This window comes from Pochonia chlamydosporia, chromosome 7, assembly GCF_001653235.2.
Source record: "Pochonia chlamydosporia 170 chromosome 7, whole genome shotgun sequence".
Lineage (NCBI taxonomy): Eukaryota > Fungi > Ascomycota > Sordariomycetes > Hypocreales > Clavicipitaceae > Pochonia > Pochonia chlamydosporia.
In genome coordinates, this window is record NC_035796.1 from 1,203,805 (window position 1) to 1,226,075 (window position 22,271).

General features: G+C 50.8%; 12 protein-coding genes across 12 annotated transcripts; 5 read left to right on the top strand and 7 right to left on the bottom strand.

The window, feature by feature from the left end:
* Positions 1 to 70: 70 nt before the first annotated feature.
* Positions 71 to 892, top strand: VFPPC_16602 (collagen-like protein Mcl1; the record flags this gene model as incomplete). Its single annotated transcript, XM_018294355.1, has 1 exon — positions 71 to 892. One exon carries the CDS (start codon positions 71 to 73, stop codon positions 890 to 892), a length of 822 nt encoding a protein of 273 aa, XP_018139777.1.
* Positions 893 to 1,469: 577 nt separating this feature from the next.
* Positions 1,470 to 2,038, bottom strand: VFPPC_14191 (hypothetical protein; the record flags this gene model as incomplete). The annotated part of the gene is made up of 3 exons (XM_018291961.1): positions 1,470 to 1,550; positions 1,605 to 1,813; positions 1,918 to 2,038. The coding sequence occupies 3 exons, from the start codon at positions 2,036 to 2,038 to the stop codon at positions 1,470 to 1,472; spliced, it is 411 nt and encodes a 136-aa protein (XP_018139776.1).
* A 2,468-nt stretch (positions 2,039 to 4,506) lies between these two features.
* VFPPC_18098 (DNA-binding WRKY domain-containing protein) lies at positions 4,507 to 5,195 on the bottom strand (the record flags this gene model as incomplete). Its single annotated transcript, XM_022429754.1, has 2 exons — positions 4,507 to 4,543; positions 4,591 to 5,195. The coding sequence occupies 2 exons, from the start codon at positions 5,193 to 5,195 to the stop codon at positions 4,507 to 4,509; spliced, it is 642 nt and encodes a 213-aa protein (XP_022285166.1).
* An 811-nt stretch (positions 5,196 to 6,006) lies between these two features.
* VFPPC_07240 (helix-turn-helix type 3) lies at positions 6,007 to 6,597 on the top strand (the record flags this gene model as incomplete). Its single annotated transcript, XM_018286136.1, has 2 exons — positions 6,007 to 6,165; positions 6,295 to 6,597. The coding sequence occupies 2 exons, from the start codon at positions 6,007 to 6,009 to the stop codon at positions 6,595 to 6,597; spliced, it is 462 nt and encodes a 153-aa protein (XP_018139775.1).
* A 1,611-nt stretch (positions 6,598 to 8,208) lies between these two features.
* VFPPC_07241 (coatomer subunit epsilon) lies at positions 8,209 to 9,262 on the bottom strand (the record flags this gene model as incomplete). Its single annotated transcript, XM_018286137.1, has 4 exons — positions 8,209 to 8,317; positions 8,372 to 8,610; positions 8,662 to 8,804; positions 8,869 to 9,262. The coding sequence occupies 4 exons, from the start codon at positions 9,260 to 9,262 to the stop codon at positions 8,209 to 8,211; spliced, it is 885 nt and encodes a 294-aa protein (XP_018139774.1).
* Positions 9,263 to 9,858: 596 nt separating this feature from the next.
* VFPPC_16601 (60S ribosomal protein L44) lies at positions 9,859 to 10,605 on the top strand (the record flags this gene model as incomplete). The annotated part of the gene is made up of 3 exons (XM_018294354.1): positions 9,859 to 9,861; positions 10,215 to 10,492; positions 10,566 to 10,605. The coding sequence occupies 3 exons, from the start codon at positions 9,859 to 9,861 to the stop codon at positions 10,603 to 10,605; spliced, it is 321 nt and encodes a 106-aa protein (XP_018139773.1).
* Positions 10,606 to 10,979: 374 nt separating this feature from the next.
* Positions 10,980 to 12,060, bottom strand: VFPPC_07242 (ureidoglycolate hydrolase; the record flags this gene model as incomplete). The annotated part of the gene is made up of 3 exons (XM_018286138.1): positions 10,980 to 11,590; positions 11,641 to 11,884; positions 11,950 to 12,060. The coding sequence occupies 3 exons, from the start codon at positions 12,058 to 12,060 to the stop codon at positions 10,980 to 10,982; spliced, it is 966 nt and encodes a 321-aa protein (XP_018139772.1).
* A 411-nt stretch (positions 12,061 to 12,471) lies between these two features.
* Positions 12,472 to 13,200, bottom strand: VFPPC_07243 (ureidoglycolate hydrolase; the record flags this gene model as incomplete). The annotated part of the gene is made up of 1 exon (XM_018286139.1): positions 12,472 to 13,200. One exon carries the CDS (start codon positions 13,198 to 13,200, stop codon positions 12,472 to 12,474), a length of 729 nt encoding a protein of 242 aa, XP_018139771.1.
* Positions 13,201 to 14,278: 1,078 nt separating this feature from the next.
* Positions 14,279 to 16,121, top strand: VFPPC_07244 (MFS transporter; the record flags this gene model as incomplete). Its single annotated transcript, XM_018286140.1, has 3 exons — positions 14,279 to 14,503; positions 14,558 to 14,853; positions 14,933 to 16,121. 3 exons carry the CDS (start codon positions 14,279 to 14,281, stop codon positions 16,119 to 16,121), a joined length of 1,710 nt encoding a protein of 569 aa, XP_018139770.1.
* Positions 16,122 to 16,338: 217 nt separating this feature from the next.
* VFPPC_07245 (hypothetical protein) lies at positions 16,339 to 18,062 on the bottom strand (the record flags this gene model as incomplete). Its single annotated transcript, XM_018286141.1, has 4 exons — positions 16,339 to 16,690; positions 16,752 to 16,939; positions 17,014 to 17,831; positions 18,020 to 18,062. The coding sequence occupies 4 exons, from the start codon at positions 18,060 to 18,062 to the stop codon at positions 16,339 to 16,341; spliced, it is 1,401 nt and encodes a 466-aa protein (XP_018139769.1).
* A 1,470-nt stretch (positions 18,063 to 19,532) lies between these two features.
* Positions 19,533 to 20,528, bottom strand: VFPPC_07246 (PLC-like phosphodiesterase, TIM beta/alpha-barrel domain-containing protein; the record flags this gene model as incomplete). The annotated part of the gene is made up of 3 exons (XM_018286142.1): positions 19,533 to 19,595; positions 19,653 to 19,945; positions 20,027 to 20,528. The coding sequence occupies 3 exons, from the start codon at positions 20,526 to 20,528 to the stop codon at positions 19,533 to 19,535; spliced, it is 858 nt and encodes a 285-aa protein (XP_018139768.1).
* A 150-nt stretch (positions 20,529 to 20,678) lies between these two features.
* Positions 20,679 to 20,957, top strand: VFPPC_18099 (hypothetical protein; the record flags this gene model as incomplete). The annotated part of the gene is made up of 1 exon (XM_022429755.1): positions 20,679 to 20,957. The coding sequence occupies one exon, from the start codon at positions 20,679 to 20,681 to the stop codon at positions 20,955 to 20,957; it is 279 nt and encodes a 92-aa protein (XP_022285167.1).
* Between the last annotated feature and the right edge of the window lie 1,314 nt (positions 20,958 to 22,271).

The following is a 22,271-nucleotide window of genomic DNA, read 5'->3' on the forward strand; positions in this document are numbered from 1 at the left end:
ATTACTATTTCATCTTTTGTTGAACACCTTCAAAACATCCAATACGTCACAGCTCCCAAGATTTTGCATCATGAAGCATCTCCTCCAGCTCCTCGCGGTTTCCACTGCCTTGCTGCTGTCATGCACAGCCTCTCATACCGCTATCACTGCCAGCACTGGTGAGAATGATGTCTACGAGGTGGCTCAGGTCTGCTATCCTGAAGTGGACGACTTTGGCTCTGTCCCACCTTGTATTTCTATTGCCAAAATCGAGGCGGCGTGCCAGCCCAATGGCACTGATGGCATTGATTACAACGCCCACGCTCAGTGTATGTGCCAAGGCAGCTACTTTACGGACTGGACTGGATGCCAGAATTGCCTCTTTGTCCATGGCTACCGAAGTGCTCGCGATCACGTCTACTGGGAGGGGGTTCTCTCTGTTGCATCAAGCTCTCTTTGTCAAGGCACTCCTACTGCTCTCTTCCAGGCCATCTTCACTGCGGCCCAGGCTGATACCCAAGCGGCTCCCATTGTCACGACTGGCGATACCAAGTCCGTGGATGAGTTCCCAAGCCAGACAGATGTCAGCCTTTACTACACCACGACTCCTCAGGCTTCGCATACCTCTGCTGCTAACCTTGAACTGACGGCTCCGAACAGCAATGGCGCCTCTTTACAAACTGCGATCACTGGAAAAACATGGGGGATTACTACCTTGACCACCCGGGATACAAGTACACCCGCGTCCGAGTCGACGTGCGGCGCTGGGTGCGGGAAAGCGGCCTCTTCCAGAGCGGTATCAACTGCACTTACAAGTGCCGCGGCAGCAGACTATCGGCTGTGGCAAGCGGGTTGGCATGCAACTCTTTCGACAATTCTCTTCACTCTGTTCATGATGGCCTGTTGTGTATGATGACGATGGGACGAGTTGATGATGATGATGGAACAGGAAGAAGGTTGGGTTGGGCTTGATTAGTACACTCTGCTTCAAAATAATATAATTTCGGTTTGAATGCTACCCACTCGTCCTCTTTCCGGGTTGAGATGAATGTATCGATCATTATACACTGGACTGTAATGTTTGATGTAGTTTGCCTCATAGTCAGAGGTCTCATAAGAAAGTACCTTTGCAAGATGTAGTTCTGGGCAGCCAAGTACACCTTGTATATCGCAAGCGTAATCCCACCTCATATTTGGCGAGCATCGATCAGGTGCATTGTATATGTACACACCGTAGCTGAAGAGCGCCCAAATCTACTGGCTGGATGGTGCCCCCAACTGGCCTGCCTGCAAGTCAGAATGGGGGTTTCGTATCCGGCCGAACCAGATCCAAACTTGCAAGATGTGATTATCGTTACTACGATTCACGAGGACATGTCAAGAAAAGTGAAACTTGATTCATCTCAGCTACATTTTCCATTTTTCTTGTCGTTATCATTACCCGAGCTATTTTTGTTCTTATCCTTTAACCTATCCTTTAACCATCAACATTACTCGGGCATGTACTTGAAGGGCTTGGCCAGATGCTCCTGGCAGAAGGGCAGCTTGCCCACGGTCCAGATTTCAGTGTCCTACAAAGAGTTAGCATACCATAGCACATCATCAGAGATCAAGTGGCGACGTACGGGCTTCAGGTTCTTCTTTAGCTCCGAGTCAAAGGTGCCAGCCTTGAGGGCAATGATCTCAGGAGCAGCCTCGGGGTCATGAGCGATGGGTGAGCCGCATTCGGAGCAGAAGAGGCGGTGGACGGCCTTGCCAGAGCTTCCCTTGCCCTCCCACTTCTTGATTGGGCCGTTGATGGTGAGTTTATCCTTGGGGACGACGGCGACAAGGGCTGTAGATGGGTCAGTACGAGTGTTATGAAAGGCTATTGGTTAGACGTAGAAAATTGGGCGGGAATGCGGATTTCCGTGAAATCAATGGTCTGTCAGTACGTACAGTAGGTAGAGCCACTCTGACGCTGGCAATCGTCGCAGTGGTCGTAGCCCGTGAGGAGGGGAGCTTCAACGTCGACGGAATAGGTGACGGCTTTGCAGAGACAGTGTCCGGTGAGAGGCATGCTGGGCGATGTTACAGGGTTGTCTTGGAGTTAATGAATTGGTAACGAGAATGTCGATGCGAGACGGCTAGAAACGGAGAGTACAGATTGTTTGTTGCGACGAGCTCTGGACTCTTTATAATGGTGGTTGATGGCGGCTTGGTTCGACGGTGGGGTAAATTGATTGACGAAGTGATGAATTGATAGGTGGGAAACAGCTTTGTTAGAACCTGACCGGACAGCACTTGAGCTTTAGCCGATTTCTCAAGAAGCTCTGGTGGGGCGGATGATGACGCGGGGGAAAATTGTCTCAATAAGTCCAGTAGATGGACGCCAAGGGACACACAAGAGATGTTATTTGCTGTTGTTTGTGCAGGATGCTGATGCAAGTTTAATGTCGTGGCTCTTTGTTGTTTCGTCTGTATTCTGATGGCTACGGTCCTCTGAGAATGGAAGGACTGCTGTCTTTTATACTTCGCAGTCGTAAAAAGAATTGAGAAATTCGACTTGTCGGATATTCCGTCATGACAATTGACCAGTTTCCCGGCCCGGTGAGTCGGGATGAGAAATAGCAATTTATCCAAGGCGCGGCCGTGCCGATACACTTCCTCCCACAGCGTACGTAGTTTGATCTGGCAAATATCTGGGAGCCTCGGATTCAAATCTTCTTCTCTGACTCCTGCGGGTAACTGAGACGCATTATTTGTCATGTTGACGACATGGTTGGCAGCCCTTGTTGACTGCCTTGGCGATGGTGGGGAGACTTGCCGTGGCTTCGGCTTATCTTGGCGGGGCAGAGAAAATCGTTTGTGTCAAATGGCGGCGGTACGGTCCATCCATCCCTTGCCTGTGAGTGAGATCCGATGTGTCGCTGTTCCGTTCTCTGTACGGAGTACAACAATGGGATTTGGAATTCATCCTGGTCACCTACCATCTTACACCGCGAGTCCAGGGCAGAAACACGCTGTGGCACATCGCCGTTGTGCCTCAAAGGCCGTTTTCTTGTCCACCATTTTTTGCCAACTCTTTCCGTGGCGCCCGATGGACTCAATTGCGTAAATGCGTCATTTTGGCTGTCGGGTAATTCATCGACAGCACCAGTATCCTGGCGTGTCATGTTCTGGTAGTTGCGCTTGCAAAAATAAACTCAAAGCACTGGCCAGCTTGTACCACCTTCGGTCCGGATTCCGATCCGTCTCGAGGTGTTGTTTAGAGATATAGTCAATGTACTACGTACATCGCCATATAGTTTGCCGCCCGCTTAAACACTGTTACAATGACCCAAGCAAAGACAGCTCTTACGAGGAAGACCCCAAAATCCACCAAAGCCACACTGCCCTGAACCCAAGTGTCGGCAACAAACATTCGGAGCAAAGTGGACCTATATGTCGCCTTCAAGTTCTGGTCAGCGTGTTCCAGAACGTATGCATCCATGGATGAAATTCGAAAATCCCGAATATCCACCGTTCTCGGGCCATCTTCCGGAGCGTCGGCTGAGGTCGACACTCGTGGGATCTTGCCTGGTCGCCGTCGCAAATTCTGAATTGATTTGAAAAAGAGATAGTCCGTCAAGTTGGTAGACTGCAGCGGTGGGGATCCCTGTTTTAAAAATAGATCTGGCAAAAGATGCGGCTTGCTCACCCAGACGGTAGCACTGTCAGTGAATTCGGTAAAAATGGCTTCAAAATCGTGCGCATAGTGTACGAAACGTGAATAGAAGATTGGCGTGAGGACTTTGAGCTCCATTGTATTTCCATCTTCAAACGACTTGTGCCAGGATGGGGATGCGAATGTCTCTTCGGGCTGTTGCAGGATGCCGCTCGAAACATATATGAGCTTGATTGGTTTCTGGCTTTTCTCAACTAGGAACTTCAGGTAGTGGCGAAAGACGACCTCAAGATCCCGTTCGGTTTTGGTAGCATGCCTCCCAAGGCTTTCTTTAGGGGGCTCGGGTCTGTACCACACGTGGAGCTTGCGCTTAAAGAAAAGAGAGGCCGCTTCCTTGACAATTCTCGGAAAGGTGGCAAACCCTACCCAAAACCAACGAAAGAGGAACCTCGCCTTGCATAGCGAGGTCATGGAATCAGGGTCAACAGCTTCTCCATGGGAAAACAACCGAGCAATCAGTTTCGCATAGCCCTTCGAGGAGCTCAGGTTGATAGTGACATCAATACCTCGAAATCCTTCCATGCCAGGGCCAAGTGGATCGTTGGCAAGTAAAGAATAAGCTCCCTTTCGTGAATTGAACGGTGAAACGTGGAAATCCTTCGGCCATGACCCTTTGACGCGAGACGGTGGGGTGGCATGAGACTCTGACCCAAGGAGGTTCTTCGAGTCAGATGAGAAGTCACGTAGAACAAGATACGGGCGTCTCTCATCAAAGGTGTTATTCACCTCCAGTACAATTGCAGACAGTATCTTGTCCTTTGAGTAAAGGTACCAGAACGAAACCGGATTGAAGTGGTAGCCCAAGAATCTTGCAGCCGTGACTAGGTAGGCATAGGGAAAGTCGGATGGTTCAGCGCCCTGCGGAGTTTCAGCATGAGAATGGATCGTTGGAATATTCCTGAAGCCTCACCTGAGATTGTAGATACTCGTCCAGTTTTCCTCGAAGCCCATCACTGCTTATTCCCCTCTGCAAGTAGTCGGAGGCATTCACCGTATACCATCCTCCACGAACCAATCTGCACATGAAGCTCCAGAAGCCATTGAATCGATCATCTATTGCTAACATTCCATTAAAGTTACCCTTGCTACCCACAGGTACCCCCACAACCAAGTATGAATATCCAAAGGAGTGTTTCTTGGGGAATAGCCGTACATGAGTGGTCTTACATGGTACCAGAAATGGCCGTGCTGGTCCTTCTAAAGTGACTCCAGGCCGAAAGAAATGAGAAATTGCGAAGACAGCTATTCCAACTGCACCAGCAACCGAGATGATGATGCCATACAGGCTATGTCCAAATGAGAGCACAATTTCCTGAAGGGTATGGTGGTATTGAAGGCCAACAAAGAAGGTTTGGAGAAGCAGGCCCAGCCCGCCTCCCAGCAGAGCATAATACACCAAAACAAAAATGAGGGTGAGAAGGAGTCCGAAGTTACCATGACAAGCCCGGTCTGCATAGTCAATGATCGGAATCACGTACCGCCATGGTGAGTCGTCGAACACTCCGTCCATGATATCAGGCACGAGGTGAATCACAGCAACCCTCCCCCCAATTCTGTGTGGTGAGAATCCCACCCACAGGGTGTCTCCGACAAAGCCTTGGGGAAGAAAGAAGGTGCTCTGGGAAGAAGCGCGATTTTGGAAGGAGCTATCATTGAAAGCCGCTGACTCGCTTTGTTGGTTTCATCGGTCACGTTGTTGAGCCATCAAGGTGCCTCGGATTGCTACTGGGATCTGTATGTGGTCAAGTCTGGTCTTCTGCTTTGGCTCAAACCGTGACGTCTCTGACACAGACTGAGCTTTGGCGGTTGCGTCGCTGTAGCTTGCCCCACTGGCAGCAAACTGCGGCAGTCAGTCATTCAGTGGATGGTCTGGTCCAGTCTCATGCTGTCATAAACCAAACAACAAGCCACCGTTGCAAAGAAACTGGAGTATTAGGTAAGCAAACATCCCACCAAGCAGTGATTGAGGCCTCTGGGTCTGGCTGGTCTGGTCTGGTGCATTGTCTCTAGCACATTCTACGGAGTTGGCGACCGCAAATTCGCCCAGTGGCGCTTTGTGCAAAGACACAGCCTGCGACCCCACGAACTTTTATCCCCGTCCCGCCGATTGACTCAATCCCACTTCATGCGCTCATTGTCTCCATATATTTCACACTTCTCAACCTCGAGACACACTTCTTCAGGATCGCAGACCTGTACAAACCACGCATCACAACAACCGCTCGAAAATCGAAGTGCCTTGTCCCCAAAGCGCACTTTAAACTCTTCCAACGCTACAACTACACCGCATTCACAACCCCGCCACTCCAACAACCGTCACTATGGCTGACTGGGATCAAGTCACCAAGATTGGCAGCAAGACCCGTGGCCCTGGTGCCTCGGAGCGCGAGACTGTCATCCGTGGAAAGAGTGCTTTAAACGCGGCTGCACGAAGCGGTGCCGTTGTTGGTACCGAGAAGAAGTACGCTTCTTCCAACGCCGTAAGTAAATTCTAGTAAACCCGCAAGCAACGGTGTGGCAGGCCGAGGACTCGCCTTCCCTCCGAATTATACCATGTGTTCTCCTCTACCTAGTAAGAGCTCCATCAACTAACTCCTGTCCTACCACAGAGTTCAGGTGGTGCTGAGGGTCAGCGCCTGACCAAGGTCGACCGATCCGACGACATCATCAAGCCCAACACCATTGGCAAGGTGGTTGGCGATGCCATCTCCGCCGCCCGACAAAAGATGGAGCCCAAGATGACACAGAAGGACCTCGCCACCCGATGCAACACCACGCAGGGCATTGTCGCCGATTTTGAGCGAGGAACTGCCACTCCCGACCAGAAAGTTCTCTCATCCATGGAGCGTGTGCTCAATGTCAAGTTGCGGGGAGCTGACATTGGTGCCCCGAAGTTCCCTAACAAGAAATAAGATTCTCACAGGCGAGCTGGGAGGCAAACAGAATTAACGTCAAAAAATTCATCCATGATGTCAGATGTAGCGAAAGGTTGGCAATATGACTTTACAAGTTTGAAGAGGATGCCAGGATGGTAAACTCGGCAAAACTAAATTGGAGCAAATGGGAGCCTATAGACTGGGTATAGAAACACCAAAACATTCATCAACAGTGAAGAAATTGAATATATTTTCTTTTTCTGCAATTCCGGCGGACTGCGAGTCAGTTTCAATGTGTCAATGTTGGAAGAATGATTCACGGCTGTTGCCAGCTGTCAGCGGCCGTCACCGAACCACATGCAATTTATGAGCCGTGACGTAGACTGTTTTTGTAAACATTGCAATCCACTCCCCGAGTTTCTATTTCTAAGATTGCAAACGGCCTCCTTTACCTTCATCTGGACAGCAAAATACCCATCACGAAGCCCATTCTCACTTCAGGCATCATGAGCACGATCAACACCCCAGAACCTATCAAATCTTCTTTAAATCTTCTCTCAACCCCATATCCCCAACATGAACCACGAACGCCCTTCACCATCCCAGAACGAACAGGCTGCCGCTCAGTCAAATCCATCGTTGCATGGCTAGAATCCTCATCCAACAACCAGCCATGCTCCCCGCGAAGCAACGTCCCTGACATGGCGCACGACCTTTCGACAGGCTCCGTTTCGACATACCACGAGCCGCGGCGTCATAATTACAGCGTGTCGGCGGCGAGTGACATCGAAGATTACTCACTGACATACCTCAAGTACAAAAACTATTTTACCAGTGCGCCTCTGGGGAGATGTCTGGATAATACGAGCAAATCGTCCACAGAACATCAAACAAATTCATTGGCCGACACGCAGTCCTCTACAAATCCGATTTCGACAAAATTGGAAGGGGATTCGAAGCATACTCGAGTTACATCTCAAGATAGTGGTCGCAGAATGAAGAAGTCTGTGGTTCCACCTACTTGGCGAGATCCAGAGGAAGTGGGAGCGTTTTAGAACAACGTTCGATCCTATCTGGCCATATCGGATGAAGAAATAGTATATGAGATTCCGCCACAAAATAATGATCAGGAAGTTCCCCCTGATGACTACAGTTCTAGGTTAGTCACGCTGCGTTGGGTGCGGATTCTTGTAGGCAGTGGAGTCGAGAAGATCGTTAACCGTTTGTACAACCTAGTTTAGAAAGTCCAGCACTACGACGACCCCAATGTCTCAAAAGAGTCAAGGTCGGACGTTGTCGGCCCTGGAAAGAGCCATGTCAGATATGGATGACTTTTTTAACGAAGGAAATGAGTAGGAGATAGGATTTTACGCGACCATGCTTGCCCTGAGTGCTACCCTAGGCCAAGCACACAAACGTCATTTTTGTGGTTGGATATGGAGAGCAGTAGATGATTGCGTATTTCCCTACCACGTCTCTACGTATTTGGCATTTAGGAAAAACGACATGCGGTCGATATAATTCAATCAAAGACTTCACTCTTGAACACACAACCCAGGAAAAAGAACTTTTGTTCATTGAATTCTTCTATTCCTCGCATCCGTGCGCCTATCATTATGCTCATATAAATCAAACCCACAAACTTCTTTACGAAGACACCTTTGCGCTATACTTGGCCGCAGCCTGGTCAAACAAGGCGCTCTTCTCCTCCAAATCAGCCAGCAATGCATGCTTGGGGTCCGCCTTCTTCAGGGAGCTGCTATCGTTAGAACATAAGACATAGAAAAGAATCATTCGATATTATACATACGCAGTGTATTCAGATGCGTCTCCACCAGAAATCAAAGTCAGAACCAGCATGTTGGCAATGGCCTCCACATACTGGGGGTCCTTCTTCAACGCCTCCTCCAGCGCTACCTGGGCTTCCTCCAGACGGCCGAGGTGCAGTTCGCACACTGCTTGTGAGACGAGAGATCGTATCGAAGCTGTTGAGGGGGCTTGCGCGAGCTCTTCGTAAACGTAAAATGCCTGCTGGTACTTCTCACCGCCCTGCGAATAATCAGCTTCACATTGCCTCCGCGTCACGGACATGCCACCTACCACTCTGAGACCGACCCAAGACTCAGCAAGGTTCACCAACAAACTATCTTGTGCCCATCTTCTTGCAGCAGCAACTTCCTTGACCGCGAGGTCGGTTCGGTTTTGTTCAAGGTGGATCTGAACAATCAGGGCAACGGCTTCCACTGTGTCCGGGCATGAGCTTCTGGCAAACAAAAAGAACAATCATGGCTACTTGATAAAACTTACAGCTTGCTTGGTGCTGTGACAAGAGTGCAATAGCTTCCTCCGACTTGCCAGCAGCTTGCAGAACCGTTCCACCGATAACCTGAACGGTGGTGTTGTCGGCGGCGGAAGAAGCCAGCTTCTCGACGGTCTTCAGCGCAGCATCGGTCTTTCCAAGGGTGTATTCAGCCAACGCGCCGAGAACTTCCAAGTCTGGCTCTGATTCACCCTTGACGTCTGCAATGACATCCTCAGCCTGGCCGAGTGCGATGCGGGCTCGGAGGACTAGGACGCGCGCGGGGAGAGCATTGTCGGCTGAGAAGGACGATGTGTCGAAATCGACGACTTCCTGGTACTGTCCCTGGTGGAAGTGGTTGTGAATGTTGATCAATTCACCTTCTGCTGAGTAGGGATCCATAATGGCTGCGATTGTGGTGTTGTATGCTCACAGTCGTCAACTGGCGATAGGGACATGCGTTGTTGGCCTTCCAGCTCATGGTGGGGTGTGGTTGCCCAGGGGCATTGAGCAGCGAGTTGTCCATTGAATGACACTAGCCGTTTATAGATTAAACAGCAGCGCCGCTGTACACCCCATTGCTCAACCAGCAGGCTATCTTCCAAGCGTTTGATGCAGATTCTCTTAAAAGATGTATCTAATTGTGAAGTTATTACAACAGTCTACTAGTCCTGTGTTAAATGCTCAGAACCCATTGTTTCGATGTGAATGCCTCGATTTGCCACGTTTGTCGAACAATTCAGCATTACAGCAGCGTCGCGAACAGCCACTTCAGGATATTTGCGGGGCTGCTCTCAATGCTGCACGTGCACTCCCAGCAATTGAGGCATCAATCGTTGTAGTGGGTCCGCTTGTGCACTCATACCCAATCAGGGATGGACGTTTACCCTAGTTTCCCACAAAGCGAGAAATCACCAAAACCTCCCAAATTTCCATTCTAGCCTTGGAACTTTGCATCACCAAACACCCAAGTAACGACACCGCACAACGTCGTCAAGATGGTAGGTCTCCCCGTGCTTTCCCACGCGATTTAATACACCCAGGCGACACAAGCGATTTGTTTTATCGAACGTTACGAGTTTGCCACCGGCGCACGATGACAGTTTTCCGAGCAACGAATCTTTTACGGCGGGGACCACCACACTTCGCGGCAGCGATTGCACGAAACTGGCAGGCAGAACACGATACCCGGTACAACGCTTGATAACGAAGGAATTTCATCAAACAATTTTCAACTCTCTCGGCAACTGTCTTGTGCGAATTCGGTGGCATCCGGCGTATCGTTTGGGGAACAACCGCGACAATGATAACTTTGCATTGGAAGTGGCGGCAGCTGACAGGACTGTGCAATTAGGTCAACATTCCCAAGACCCGAAACACCTACTGCAAGGGCAAGGAGTGCCGCAAGCACACCCAGCACAAGGTCACCCAGTACAAGGCTGGCAAGGCCTCTCTGTTCGCCCAGGGTAAGCGCCGTTACGACCGAAAGCAGAGCGGTTATGGTGGTCAGACCAAGCCCGTTTTCCACAAGAAGGCCAAGACCACCAAGAAGGTCGTCCTGAGATTGGAGTGCGTCAAGTGCAAGACCAAGTGCCAGCTGGCCCTGAAGCGATGCAAGCACTTCGAGTTGGGGTACGTTCTTTTGTGTCCTACGCGTCAAAAGTGGCTGCGTCTGTTTGAGATGAAAAGTGCTAACAGTTTGCAGTGGTGACAAGAAGACGAAGGGTGCGGCTCTGGTGTTCTAAGTGCATTATGTTGGGTTCACTCAAATTATCTCGTGGTTATCCTTGCGTCATTTGGGGCATCATGGACACTGGCGAAAGGAGGGTACATGTCCTCAGTTTTGGGGGATGGTTCATAGGGAATGAATAAAACAGAGTTCTCTGTGTCAAGAGATTTACGATATTTGGCATGTTGACGAGTCTCGGGGTGATGATGAACGCTGACCCAGGCTTGTCGAGGAAAACTACCATTTCGCATATTACAACCTTCGTGTTTGTGACTGTTCGAAGACGGGACAAACCTGGTTCGCCTGATGTCGCTTGCCTCTCAGTACCTAGTATGCAGTCCATATCTATCCGCCTAAAATCTACGCCAATGTCCAACGTCCGCGTTTAGTCTAGAATCCCTCCCCCAACAAGATAGTCCTGCCCCCTCCATACCACAACGTCCCATTCCTCGCATCCAGTCCCTTCTCCTGGCCGACGACCCATTCTCCAACAAAGTCCCCATCCTTCACATCCCAAACCTCCTTCTCCAGCCATTCATTAATATCGTCAATGGCCTTCACCCACCTCTCCCTCTTCTCCGGCGTATCATGGTCCGCCTCATCCAGGAACCGGCCCAGCGTAATATGCGCACTAGGCACCTGATACCGTGACCCGACCTGCAATCCTGCCTCCTGCACCTTGTCAAACACATCTCGCCGGAGGTGGTGATACGTGTACCCGTCGCCCTGGGTGACAGCATCGGCGGCAACATCAGGAGCAGTCGGAGGCGGCGACAGCGTCTCCTCACCACAGGCCGGCAAGAAGGACACCGCAAAGGCAGAAGTATCATACGAAATCATGGGCTTCACAATTCGTGACCGATGACGATGCGTGTAGGAAGTAATGTCCGGGATGCTAGGGCGAATAGCAGATACCAATGCTCCTATCTCTTGAGGGGTCTTGGAAAATGCGACCTCCAGAACCGTCATGTGCATTCGATGAGTTGGCATCAGCCAAATTCCTAGTCAGGTCAGTTTCGTCGCCATTATGGTGTGATGTTGCAGAACGAACCAGGCGCAGCGTCTTGCAGCAGACCCTGCAACTTTGCCGCCAACTGGACAATATGATGAGGCGGTCTCGCCCAAAATACCAGGCAATTTCGCTCATCCTTGAAGCCAGGCTCGATATCTGGCCGCTCCAGCCTCAGAATAGTCTGGTCAATTGACAGGCCCTTGAAATCGGAGGCGAGAAATTTTGCTTTTTGCTGGGCATTTCGCTTTGTACGGTGCACAGAGTAGAGCAGTTGCAGTTCTTTCTACGGCAAGTCAGCGCTGGAGCCAGAATGTATCCTCCTCATGGACCATAGTGGGGTGGACGGACGGGATCATCATGACAGGCGTTTATAAAGGCAGTGTATGGATTCTCACCAGGCTGAAGGGTAATTCCAGAGAGGTCCTCCAGCCTGTTGCTCGCGTCGGTTTCGGCGCTCATGATTGTGATTTCGCGCAATGCGTGCTGTTGTACGACGTCGGTAGAAGAGTGGTTTCTGGTCCGAAGTTATATATGGAACAATGTGGCGGAGACCCCTGCTTCAGGGAATAGTCAACTTCGCCCTTGGTGACATGGAAACTGGGCCAGTTTAATGAGATTACGAGGCTTAGGCTATTCGTGGGGGTGTGGTTTCCTTTCCGGCTTAATTCAGATATGATTTGACTGATCGGAGAAATATTGATTGTAATTCGAATACAGTTGGCAGTAAAACATGTTGAAGCCTTCTTGGTGGACACTGTCACCATTTCGTCTTCTGAGTTTGGGAGTTCTTTCAACACTCGCTTCTTTAGGAAATACAAACTCTACAGCGTTTTCAATCGTGTTCATAATTCTATATCAGTCTAATCTAATTTACAGCTTCTCCAATCTCGCCCTCGGCACCGCAACCTCAACACTCGGCTCCTCCCTCCCCCTTGTCTCAAAATCAACCAACTGACAATCCTCCACCGCAACACCACTCATAAACTGCGAAACCACAAAGTCCAACGTCGTCCCCGGGGGCCCCAAAGCCACCATCGGCGCATGCCACGTCCCGGCACCATACGTAACCGCCTGCGCATCCGTAGCCACAAACGCCCTCAAGCCACTCACATCCGGGAGTCCCCTCCCGGGTAGATCACTTCCCATAGGAACAGGCAGGTGCTTGTCCGCCTCGCTGGGCGGCAGACTAGGCGCAACAATGACGAGATAGCCCGTCGCGGAGGAAGAGACGGGTGCAAAGGTCTGGGTGGTGAAGGGGTGTCGTTCGAGGATCCGCACGGTGAACTTGTCCTGGGTGTCGGAGACGGAGGACAGCTCGCGGGCCGAGCAGACGAACATGCTCATGGCGGCGTCGGCCTTTCCGCTGGGCGACTGGTCGTACAGGTTTCTTATCTTGCTGACATTGCGGTACTGGATGGCGTGGCCTTGGTTTGCGGAGACGGCGTTGGAGGGAAGAGATGAGGCGTGTGAGGAGAATGTTGACGGGTGGATGTCTGGTCTGGGGTTGTTTATGACATTGCCGTATGGGTGGAAGGCGTCTTGGGTGAGTGGCAGGGCTGTGACTTTGATTTCAGAGTTGACTTGTATCGTGATGGTCATTTTGGCGAGGCTGTGTGTTTGTGCTGTGAGAAGCAAGAACAAGCAGAGGTTTCGTGATGAGGTTGTGTAGATGGGATTTGGGTTTGCCGTCCTTGGCTGTCTCTTTATACGTTGATTTTATGTCGGGTTTCCAACTTCCTCCCCATTACATACGCAACAAGAGAGTTCGGGTCGGAAATGCAATGCGCCGGTACAAAATGAAAATAAAAATGTTGAATAAAAGGATTAGATGAAGTCAAACAAGCCAAGAGCAATCACTCAACCTCACTCTCACTCAACTCAATGGAGAGAACCGGTGTCTCGCGGGGCGCCGGTCCCGGACCCCTCCGCCGGTCGCCTCCGTGGCACAAAACTGCACAAAACTGCACCAGACATGCAAGCCATATAATTCAAGCCATCGAAAGCCATAAGGTGTGATTCCTTATCCCATTCTCAACAAAACATAGTTTCGCATGCACCGTCCGAGACTGCTTTGCAAATTTAAGGCATTGAGTCACAAATGTAGCTACGAGATACGATCAGCATATTTATCACAATACGTTAGGAATAGCGCCCTGCATTCGACACCGGCACCCAAAAAATCGGCACCGACTCGGCACGTTTGACCCGCGCTGTGCCAAAATCGGGTTTCGACATGGCTAAAGGCGAATAGGAAGCTTGAATTGAGAGTCTTGATCGGTGGCGGGAATGACGGCAGAATATGTAGTGACTCTTTAAGCAGCAACCGGAGTTGTCTTTACTTTTATTTTTGTGTGTAACCTTGAATATTATTCTGTTGCGAGGTGAAGCAGACACTGTCATTCATTTGGTTCAACCACTCTTCTCAACATCATCACCCGTCTCACAAACCTGATATTTGCCACGGTGAAAAGCATCAAACAGAAACAATATCAGACCCTCTGGTATCATCTGAGATACTCAGCCCTACGACAATCAAGCCCATCACCTTTCGCACCCCTACATCCTCCCGACCTACATGCCACACCATGACAAGCCAACCCTCCACATCCCCAAAGATGTAGACACAGCAATTCTCAGGACCATCCCAGATGGCCATGTTCCTGATCTACCGTCCGCCATGCCGCAGGGCGATAACGGATGTCCTTCAACGACACAACAAATCCAACGGCCTCCTCCGGCCGGGGAATTATCTTCAAACGACCCAGAAACGCAAACACCAGACTCCCAATCCCAGAAACAGTCCAGAGAACCAGTAGCCTGGAGAGATTTACCCCGGAAGAAGCAGCTCGTCATCATCACACTCGCCCGTATGAGCGAGCCCTTGGTCCAGACATCCCTGCAGGTACGTCCTACACACGATCCCCAAAACACCTACAAAAGCTTACTTCGACACCAGTCCTACATGTACTACCAACTGAAATGGTTCAACCCTGAATCTCCCGACGCCCTTATATCCAGCCAAGCGGGCATCCTGCACGCCTCCTTCACGGCGGCGCAGTTCCTCACGGCCATGGCATGGGGCCGCGTCGCCGATTCACGGAGGGCAGGCCGCAAGACGGTATTGCTGATCGGGTTGCTGGGCACGAGCCTTTCCTGCTTGGGGTTTGGCTTCTCAACCAGTTTCTGGCAGGCCCTGCTGTTTAGGACCCTGGGCGGGAGTACGAATGGGAATATTGGCGTCATGAGGACCATGTATGTTCACCTTCCCGGTACATGACACAAGAACGGCGCACACTGCAGAGTAGACGGCAAAGGTACTGACAGAATGTAGGATCTCAGAAATCATCCGTGAAAAGAAATTCCAAGCCCGCGCATTCCTCCTCATGCCCATGACCTTCAACATCGGCGTCATCATCGGTCCCATCCTCGGAGGCATCCTCTCCGACCCGGCAGGCACGTACCCCCATCTATTCGGCCACGTCCCCTTCTTCATCAACTTCCCCTACGCAACGCCCAACATCGTCAGCTCCATATTCCTCCTGCTCGCCGCCGCAGCAGTATGGCTGGGCCTCGACGAAACGCTCGACGCGCTGAGAGACGGCCCCCCCGACCTGGGAACCCGCGTGGGCAGAAAACTGGCCAAGTCTTTCCGCAGGATATTCCGCCGCCGTGAAAGGACGGGGTATATGCCGATTCCGTCGAATGTGCTGGAACTTGCCGCCGATGGGAACGTGTCGAGTAAATTGCCTGCGAGGCGGTATACCCAGCGCTTACCGTTTCGGCGGATATTCACGCGAAACGTGGCGTTGACGCTGTTTGCCCAGTTCTTCCTGACTTTTCATATCGGGACGTTCCAATCCCTCTGGTTTGTGTTTCTGTCAACTCCTGTTTTTGACCCTTCAGCTTCGAATCACAAGACGAAACTACCGTTTCGGTTTACTGGTGGGATAGGCCTGCACCCCCAGTCTGTTGGTATGGCCATGGCCATCCTCGGAGTCATTGGTATCTCACTGCAGCTCCTGTTCTACCCTCGCATGTCAGCCCGCCTAGGCACGTTAATGTCGTGGCGTTTATTCCTGCTCTTCTTCCCGATAACATACTTCCTCGTTCCGTATCTGTCCGTCGTCCCCAGCACCTCTGAGCCGCCGCACAGCAAGACCGGGCCAGCGATTTGGCTGTCAATCTGCGGGGTGCTCTTTTTGCAAGTCATGGGCCGGACTTTTGCGCTACCAAGTCAAGTTATCCTTGTGAACAACTGCTCGCCGCATCCAAGTGTGTTGGGGACCATACACGGATTGGGACAGAGCGTTAGTAGTTTTGCGAGGACGATGGGACCCATTACTGGTGGCGTTGTGTATGGGTATGGCCTGAGTAGAGGGTATGTCGGGTTGGTGTTTTGGCTATTGAGTTGCGTGGCTATTTGTGCCTGCTTAGCAAGCTTGTTAGTAAAAGAGGGCGATGGCCACGAAATTTGGCTAGACGGCGATGAGGACGAAGAACCCGTTGAAACCGGTAGATAGTGTTGTAAATATATCCGCTAGAAGATTAAGATAGAACGACAAAAAACTCCAGCCTATGTATGTTTCTGTGTAAACCCGTACATAAAACGCCAAGAGAACCCATCCTGGTTGTCCTTTTTCTCTTCAGATAATACACAAAAATTCGTACACTGACATTGAAAGGTTTCGTGACTGACTTATAGCAGCTACTGTTCCAATAGAGCATGCGTAAACACGCTTATGCAAATTCTCGTGGTCTTTGGGCACTTCCCAATTGTGGCTCGTCTTCGTAATCCTTGTTCTCAGTGCTCCTCCAGGGTGAGTTATTTGATGATGGCCCTGCGGCTTGTAGGCCAACTTGTTGTGAGGGCGGTTCGTAGCCTGGGGGAGGATCTGAAGAGTATCCGGCGTTGTAACCGTTGCTTTGCCGCCAGGGGGGTGGCTGTTGTGCACCCACAGATTGGAACTGCTGCTTCTTCTTGAAGATGCGTTGTCGGCCATACATGAAGAAGAGGGCGACAGCGCCGCCAAGAAGTAACAGCACCCCAAATATGATGGCCGACATGCCATTCAGAGCAAAGGTAAACCCGCTGATTTAGGGTTAGTTCAAGTGTCCAAGGATGTAGGAGTCAGGAGATATAAGAAACATACATGATGGCATTTACGACAGCAAGCAGGAGAATCAGCCTGCCCATCCACAGGTGTATCCTGCCAAACAGGGTGGGAGCCTGTGTTCGCCGATATTCGAGATGGTGCTTGACTCCCAAACCCAACTGCCCCAAGATGAAAGCGACAATGATGTAACCGAGGATTTGGTGATACGACCTGAAGCTTCGGGACTGAGGTAATGTTAGCACAAGATGAGTAACAGAATCACTATTTGGCATGATTGCCGATGAAAATGAAAACTTACCCTCTGATAGTGAAAACTGGTCAAGACACCCAACGCCAAACCAGCCAGAACGCCCATGGTAGCAAAAATCTGATTCAACGCATGCCATTTTGCCCACCCACAAGCGCGCAAAAGCACAACGCCAAAATTCATCATACCAATAATGAAGAAAATCATAAACGTGGCGTGGAGTCTAGCCTTGTAATCCGACTGCTTCGTCTCCCTGGACAGATTCTGAGTAAACTCAGTTTTGGAGTCCTTATTCAGGACAGGCGCATCGGCAGCACCCCTCGTCCTGCCCATGTCGATACTAAACACGCCATACTCTTGGTGGAATTTCAGTCCAGCTCTGGGGCTATCGTCCTTGAGCGTTCCTTCAGGGCCAACGGCATAGATAGCCTTGGAACTCGGTGACGATACGTCAATGTAGCCGCCAGTTGTGTCGACAGCGGGCCACGTTCGACAATGGTCCAAGCACTGCGCCGTGAACATCATGTAATCGCCAATAATACCCGTGTTGTTCGGAACGACAGACCACTGCATCTCGTCAAAGAAAAAAGGCTCGTAGTTGCCGTGAGCTATACGCGGAGAGAAGGTGACATTGTTGCCATCTCCATTTCTGTAGATGATCAGGAACAGGGCGCCTTTCATGTCGTCGCTGCCGAGGCCTACGCCTCCCCATGTGTATTTCTTGTTGACGCGAATGCTGAAAAAGGTGCTTCGGGGGTGGGAGTCGTCGTTGGGCACGGTGAAAGCGAAGGCGACGTCGCCATTGTCGGAAACGAATGTGGATTGGCCGGGTGCGTTTGCTTCGTCTGCGCGAATTGCGGGAGCAAAGGCTACGTTGACTTGTTAGTGTCGTTCCATTTTGTCTTGTTTGCAAGATGCTTTTTGGGAGAGCTTCGACATGAGGTCGCTGATTGCTGGTCGGCATAGGTATGCCGCCATTTGCGTGCGAGCAGGGAGACCTCAACTGCAGAAAGGGGCTCCAACTTTTGGATGTTGGCGGTTGAGGGCCGAAACTTACCAGCAACAGCCAGGGCTGCACGCCAAAGTGATTTTAATAACATGCTGAAAGGCAGCCGACTGACGATGCGCCTGAGAGCAAGCAGAAATCAGACGATACGCGCAAAGCAGGAGGAGTCAAAATTCAAGAATGGGTTGACGGGAACCAGACGGGAGTCTAACTGAGGCCCCTGCTGGAATGGGAAAGTGGGAGGCCCTCACTGCTCACACGGCATATGCACAGCAGACAGACTAGCAGACAGACGACGTCGCCAAGTTAAAGTCAAGTTGCAATCTCGTGTTCATCCATCGAAAAGAGTGACCAGACCCCCTTGGCGCCGTGTGGCTGTAGCTGGAGAAGCTAATTTCGCACCTTGAAAAAAACATCTGGGGAGCCACAGGCAAGCCAGGTACACGCTCTGGCTCTACCCTGATCCCAAGTAATCCGTATTATCGCTACGTGGCAGTGGTAGTTCAATGCGGTCATGGCCCAGGGATCGATCACTGTTGCGTTCCACGTCCCTGTGATCATTCACAGATCATGGCGTGGTTTGTTGATGGATGGCATGCTGGCATGTAACCTCGCGCACCATCGTCCCTTTGACTTTGACTTTCAAGCAGGGAGGATCTGGATTTCAGGCTAGCGCCGATCAAACCAGACTTGACTTGTCCATGGAGCATCATGACGCCAGCATTAGTCTACGAATGCAGAGTAGAGTGCATGGTGAAGCCTGTATTGGTAAATAATGCAGCCACTTTGGGCGCGCCTCGGATTGGAGGTGGCATCGGATGGCTTTTTGCAACGAGTCAATTGCGGACACGCGAACAAAGAACCACAACTGCGATTATGCACTGATTGCGGGCTGGTTGAACACTGATTACTGTATGCAGCATTCTAATGCAGAAAAATCCTGGCTGCGCACGAGCTTCGTCAGTTGACGTCGCCTATGCAATGGATGCGAGGAACAAATATCAATCCATTGATGCCCCCAGTTTTCGAGGTTGCGATCAGCTGTAATGCCTGTTCTCTGATTCGTTCAAGCCTCAATGTCACCAAATGAAATGCCTGTTCCAGGGGCACGACTCTGAACCCACTTTTTCACAGTCCAGTCACGGAGCATCGTGAGCTTCTTGTCCGTCGGTCATCAGTTGCCAAAGTATTGACATTGGGCGTTAGGCTTATGCTGAGCTTGATTCCTTAGAATAGTTTGACTGCTTACAATCCTTCTCAGGCTAAATCATTCACAGCTCGTGGATTCTAAATGATTCGAACGCTTGTCCCTTTGACACACCGTCGAGCAACTCTGGAAGATTCACCACGCAGAAAAATACTAAAGAATGCAAACCAACTTACGTATCCGCATATCACGAAATATACTGACAGAACACGCATCCGTTTAACATATACTTTGGGCCTATAAAACTTCCTGCCATTGCCCAAACAATTCCCCGTGCCCAAGCTATGCAATCATATCCATAAAGTATTCAAATGTACGTCGCCCATGGTCTCATAAACACCATACTCGTCACTTAACTCACGCCAAGCCGTTAAACTTCAACTGTGCCTGCTGCGCTTCGCCAATATCGATATAATCAAGCTACAACTGTTAGCATCGCACAGCCAGCAGTGTTGCCAACATCAAAGAATTACATACCAAAATCACATTCGGCTGCGGTTTACCCTGACTTTCACACAAGTCGACCTGCTTCGTGATGGAATCCACAGAGTTGGTCGTCTTGGTGTCCACTTGGTCCGGAAACACAATGTCGCCAATCTTAAAGTTGAGCATGTGATTCATAATACCCATAAGCTTCTTGGGATCTCCCCCGCTGGGCCGGTCAACAGCACACGTGGGAAAGTTCTTGTCCGTGATGCCGTACGGAGTTTCCCAGAAGTAGTCGAACTCACTAATGATGTAGTCGACCTTGGACGGATCCATGTGATAATCTAGCCGCGAGTTAACAGCCACTCCGTCGAATATACACCACAATCTACACTGTTGCAAACGACACAGGAAAGCAAACATACCCATAAAGACAATTAGTCTCGTCTTTGCATCAATAAGTTGCTGCAGTGTCGGCCACTGATCCTTGGACAGCACACCCTTTGGATGGAAGGCATATTGCGCAAGCCCGGTGCTCTGAAAGACGGCGTCAAATTGCTGAACAGGAATAGCATCTCCGTTGGTCAGAAGCAGCGTCACAACCTCATTCGGGTTCCCGTTCATCCAGTCCGCAATTTCCTGCAGATACTTCTTGAGGGTCCCCGCGTCCAGCTCCCAGCAATATGTATGGCACATCTCAATGGTGCCAAATTTGTTGTGCGTCTGCGCCTGCAAGAACCGAACACCGAGATTCAGCTGATCCGTCACCGAGACATACTGATTATGCGTAGGCGTCTCTCCGACGAAGGCGCTGTCGTGACTACCCACGAACGTCACCTCGGAGTACTTCTTGCTGCAAAGCTCATCGTGACCGTTGCAGGCGGCCAGAACCGTTGCCGCAAAGGGCAGAACTCGTACGAGCTTCATGGGTGGAAAAAAAGACTCGCGTTAGGAACTTTGCGATGGCCCAAAGACGACACAAATCTTGGTGATATTCGAAGGAGCAAATACTCACCGACGTCCACGAGACACTCGGCCACCAATTTGCACCGAGGAGAGTCTGCACAGCAGCTTTATATGCTTCCCCCAAACTGGCCCGTAGATGGGCCAGCCCATCAATACGTTCCATCGCCCATGTGCCCTGGTTGCTCAGATGGGCAGGTTAACCCAGGAAGGATTCGGGGTTCGCTTGGATGGGCATCGGGCCAACGAGGTGAGGCAATTCACCACATTCGCGGACAGGGTGCCGATTTCGCCGCCAAGGTCTCGCTGACTCTGGCACAATGGCGGTGCAGCAGACTCGGCGACGTCCCCTGCTGTGGCTGCTATTGCGACCCTGATTGGCAAGGGTTGTGAGATCTGTGTGACTACAGTAGCTAGCCTTTTGGTTTATCCCCAGCTTGTTGCTGACCTGGTGTGTGAAAAGTGTGGAGAAGTTGGCGCTTCGGAGGCGTGACCGTTTGAGGAGTGATATTGTACCAGCTCTCTATTGTGTAGAAATTAGCGCCGACGGTTAAAATGTGCCGCCTTGCCTGAGACAACAGATCGAAAGGTCGAATGAGGAGACGCCAGCAATAATTGGGCTGTATTTGCTTTGTTCCGTTTGTAACGACAACGGTGGACAGAAGAAAGCAGCCGGAAATAACGTCCCCTTTGTCGACCACAGCTAAAGGCTGCCATCTGACCCTTCTGACTGCTGAGGGTGGTTCAATGCTCGCTTCAAACCTGCTGCATGCTGTCGATCATTGGCACGTCCATCCACTCAGTTTACCAAGCAGGAGGATCACCACCCATCACGAGCCTTGGAAGATAGCTCAGGGTCATCCTCAATTAGTTCCAGTCACTTGTGGCTACGACATGACCTTCTGTTTTGGGCGACAGCCCCGATTACTCCGTACAGGTCGGTGAAAAATCATGTCGTTTGATGGCACTGGGGTTAATAAATGCGGCTGTATTGGATTCGGCAGTGATTTGCCGATACAATTGGACCAGACATCTCTAATTTAAGGCAAATGTTTTGCTTGCACCGCTGGCGTGGCGTACAATCAAAGCGATTGTTGATAATACAGCCTCACCAAAAATCTAACTTTGGCCAATGGCACAAAAATGCCCTTCAATGTTTCCTCCAATGCCTCCCTCTCCCTTGTTCACACATGTGCCTGGTTTGGAAGACAGCCTCCTTCATTCGTCATCAATTGTGTGAAACAACCGCCAGACTCTTCCGCAAGTCGGGCACCATCATTGATGTCAACTAGCACGCTTGAGTCCCTTTGACCTTTGGCGCAGGAAGCTTTGTTCACATGCAAGCTCTGCCCGCTGTTGGTTTCACAGGTCTAAGCCAACCGTTTATACTCACAATGCAGAAATCAACTGCATTCTGCATCCTGCATCGGTGACTGTGATGACTGTATCGAAGTCGTCGCTGCAGAACACAGAATGCCAGTCGAACGACATCATTCAAATTCAAACTCCCCCAAACCATTCAGCTCCGTCGAAACGTCTCCGTAGCCGTGAATGACCACCAGCGAAACTGCCCCACAGCAACCGTCATAGCCGCCCAGGCACCAGGCACCAGACATCAATTGATCCTTGAATCCACCGCGCAACCTGTCCTCATACAATTCAATATCAAAGCCAACATCACCACCCCAACACCACAACACCGTGATG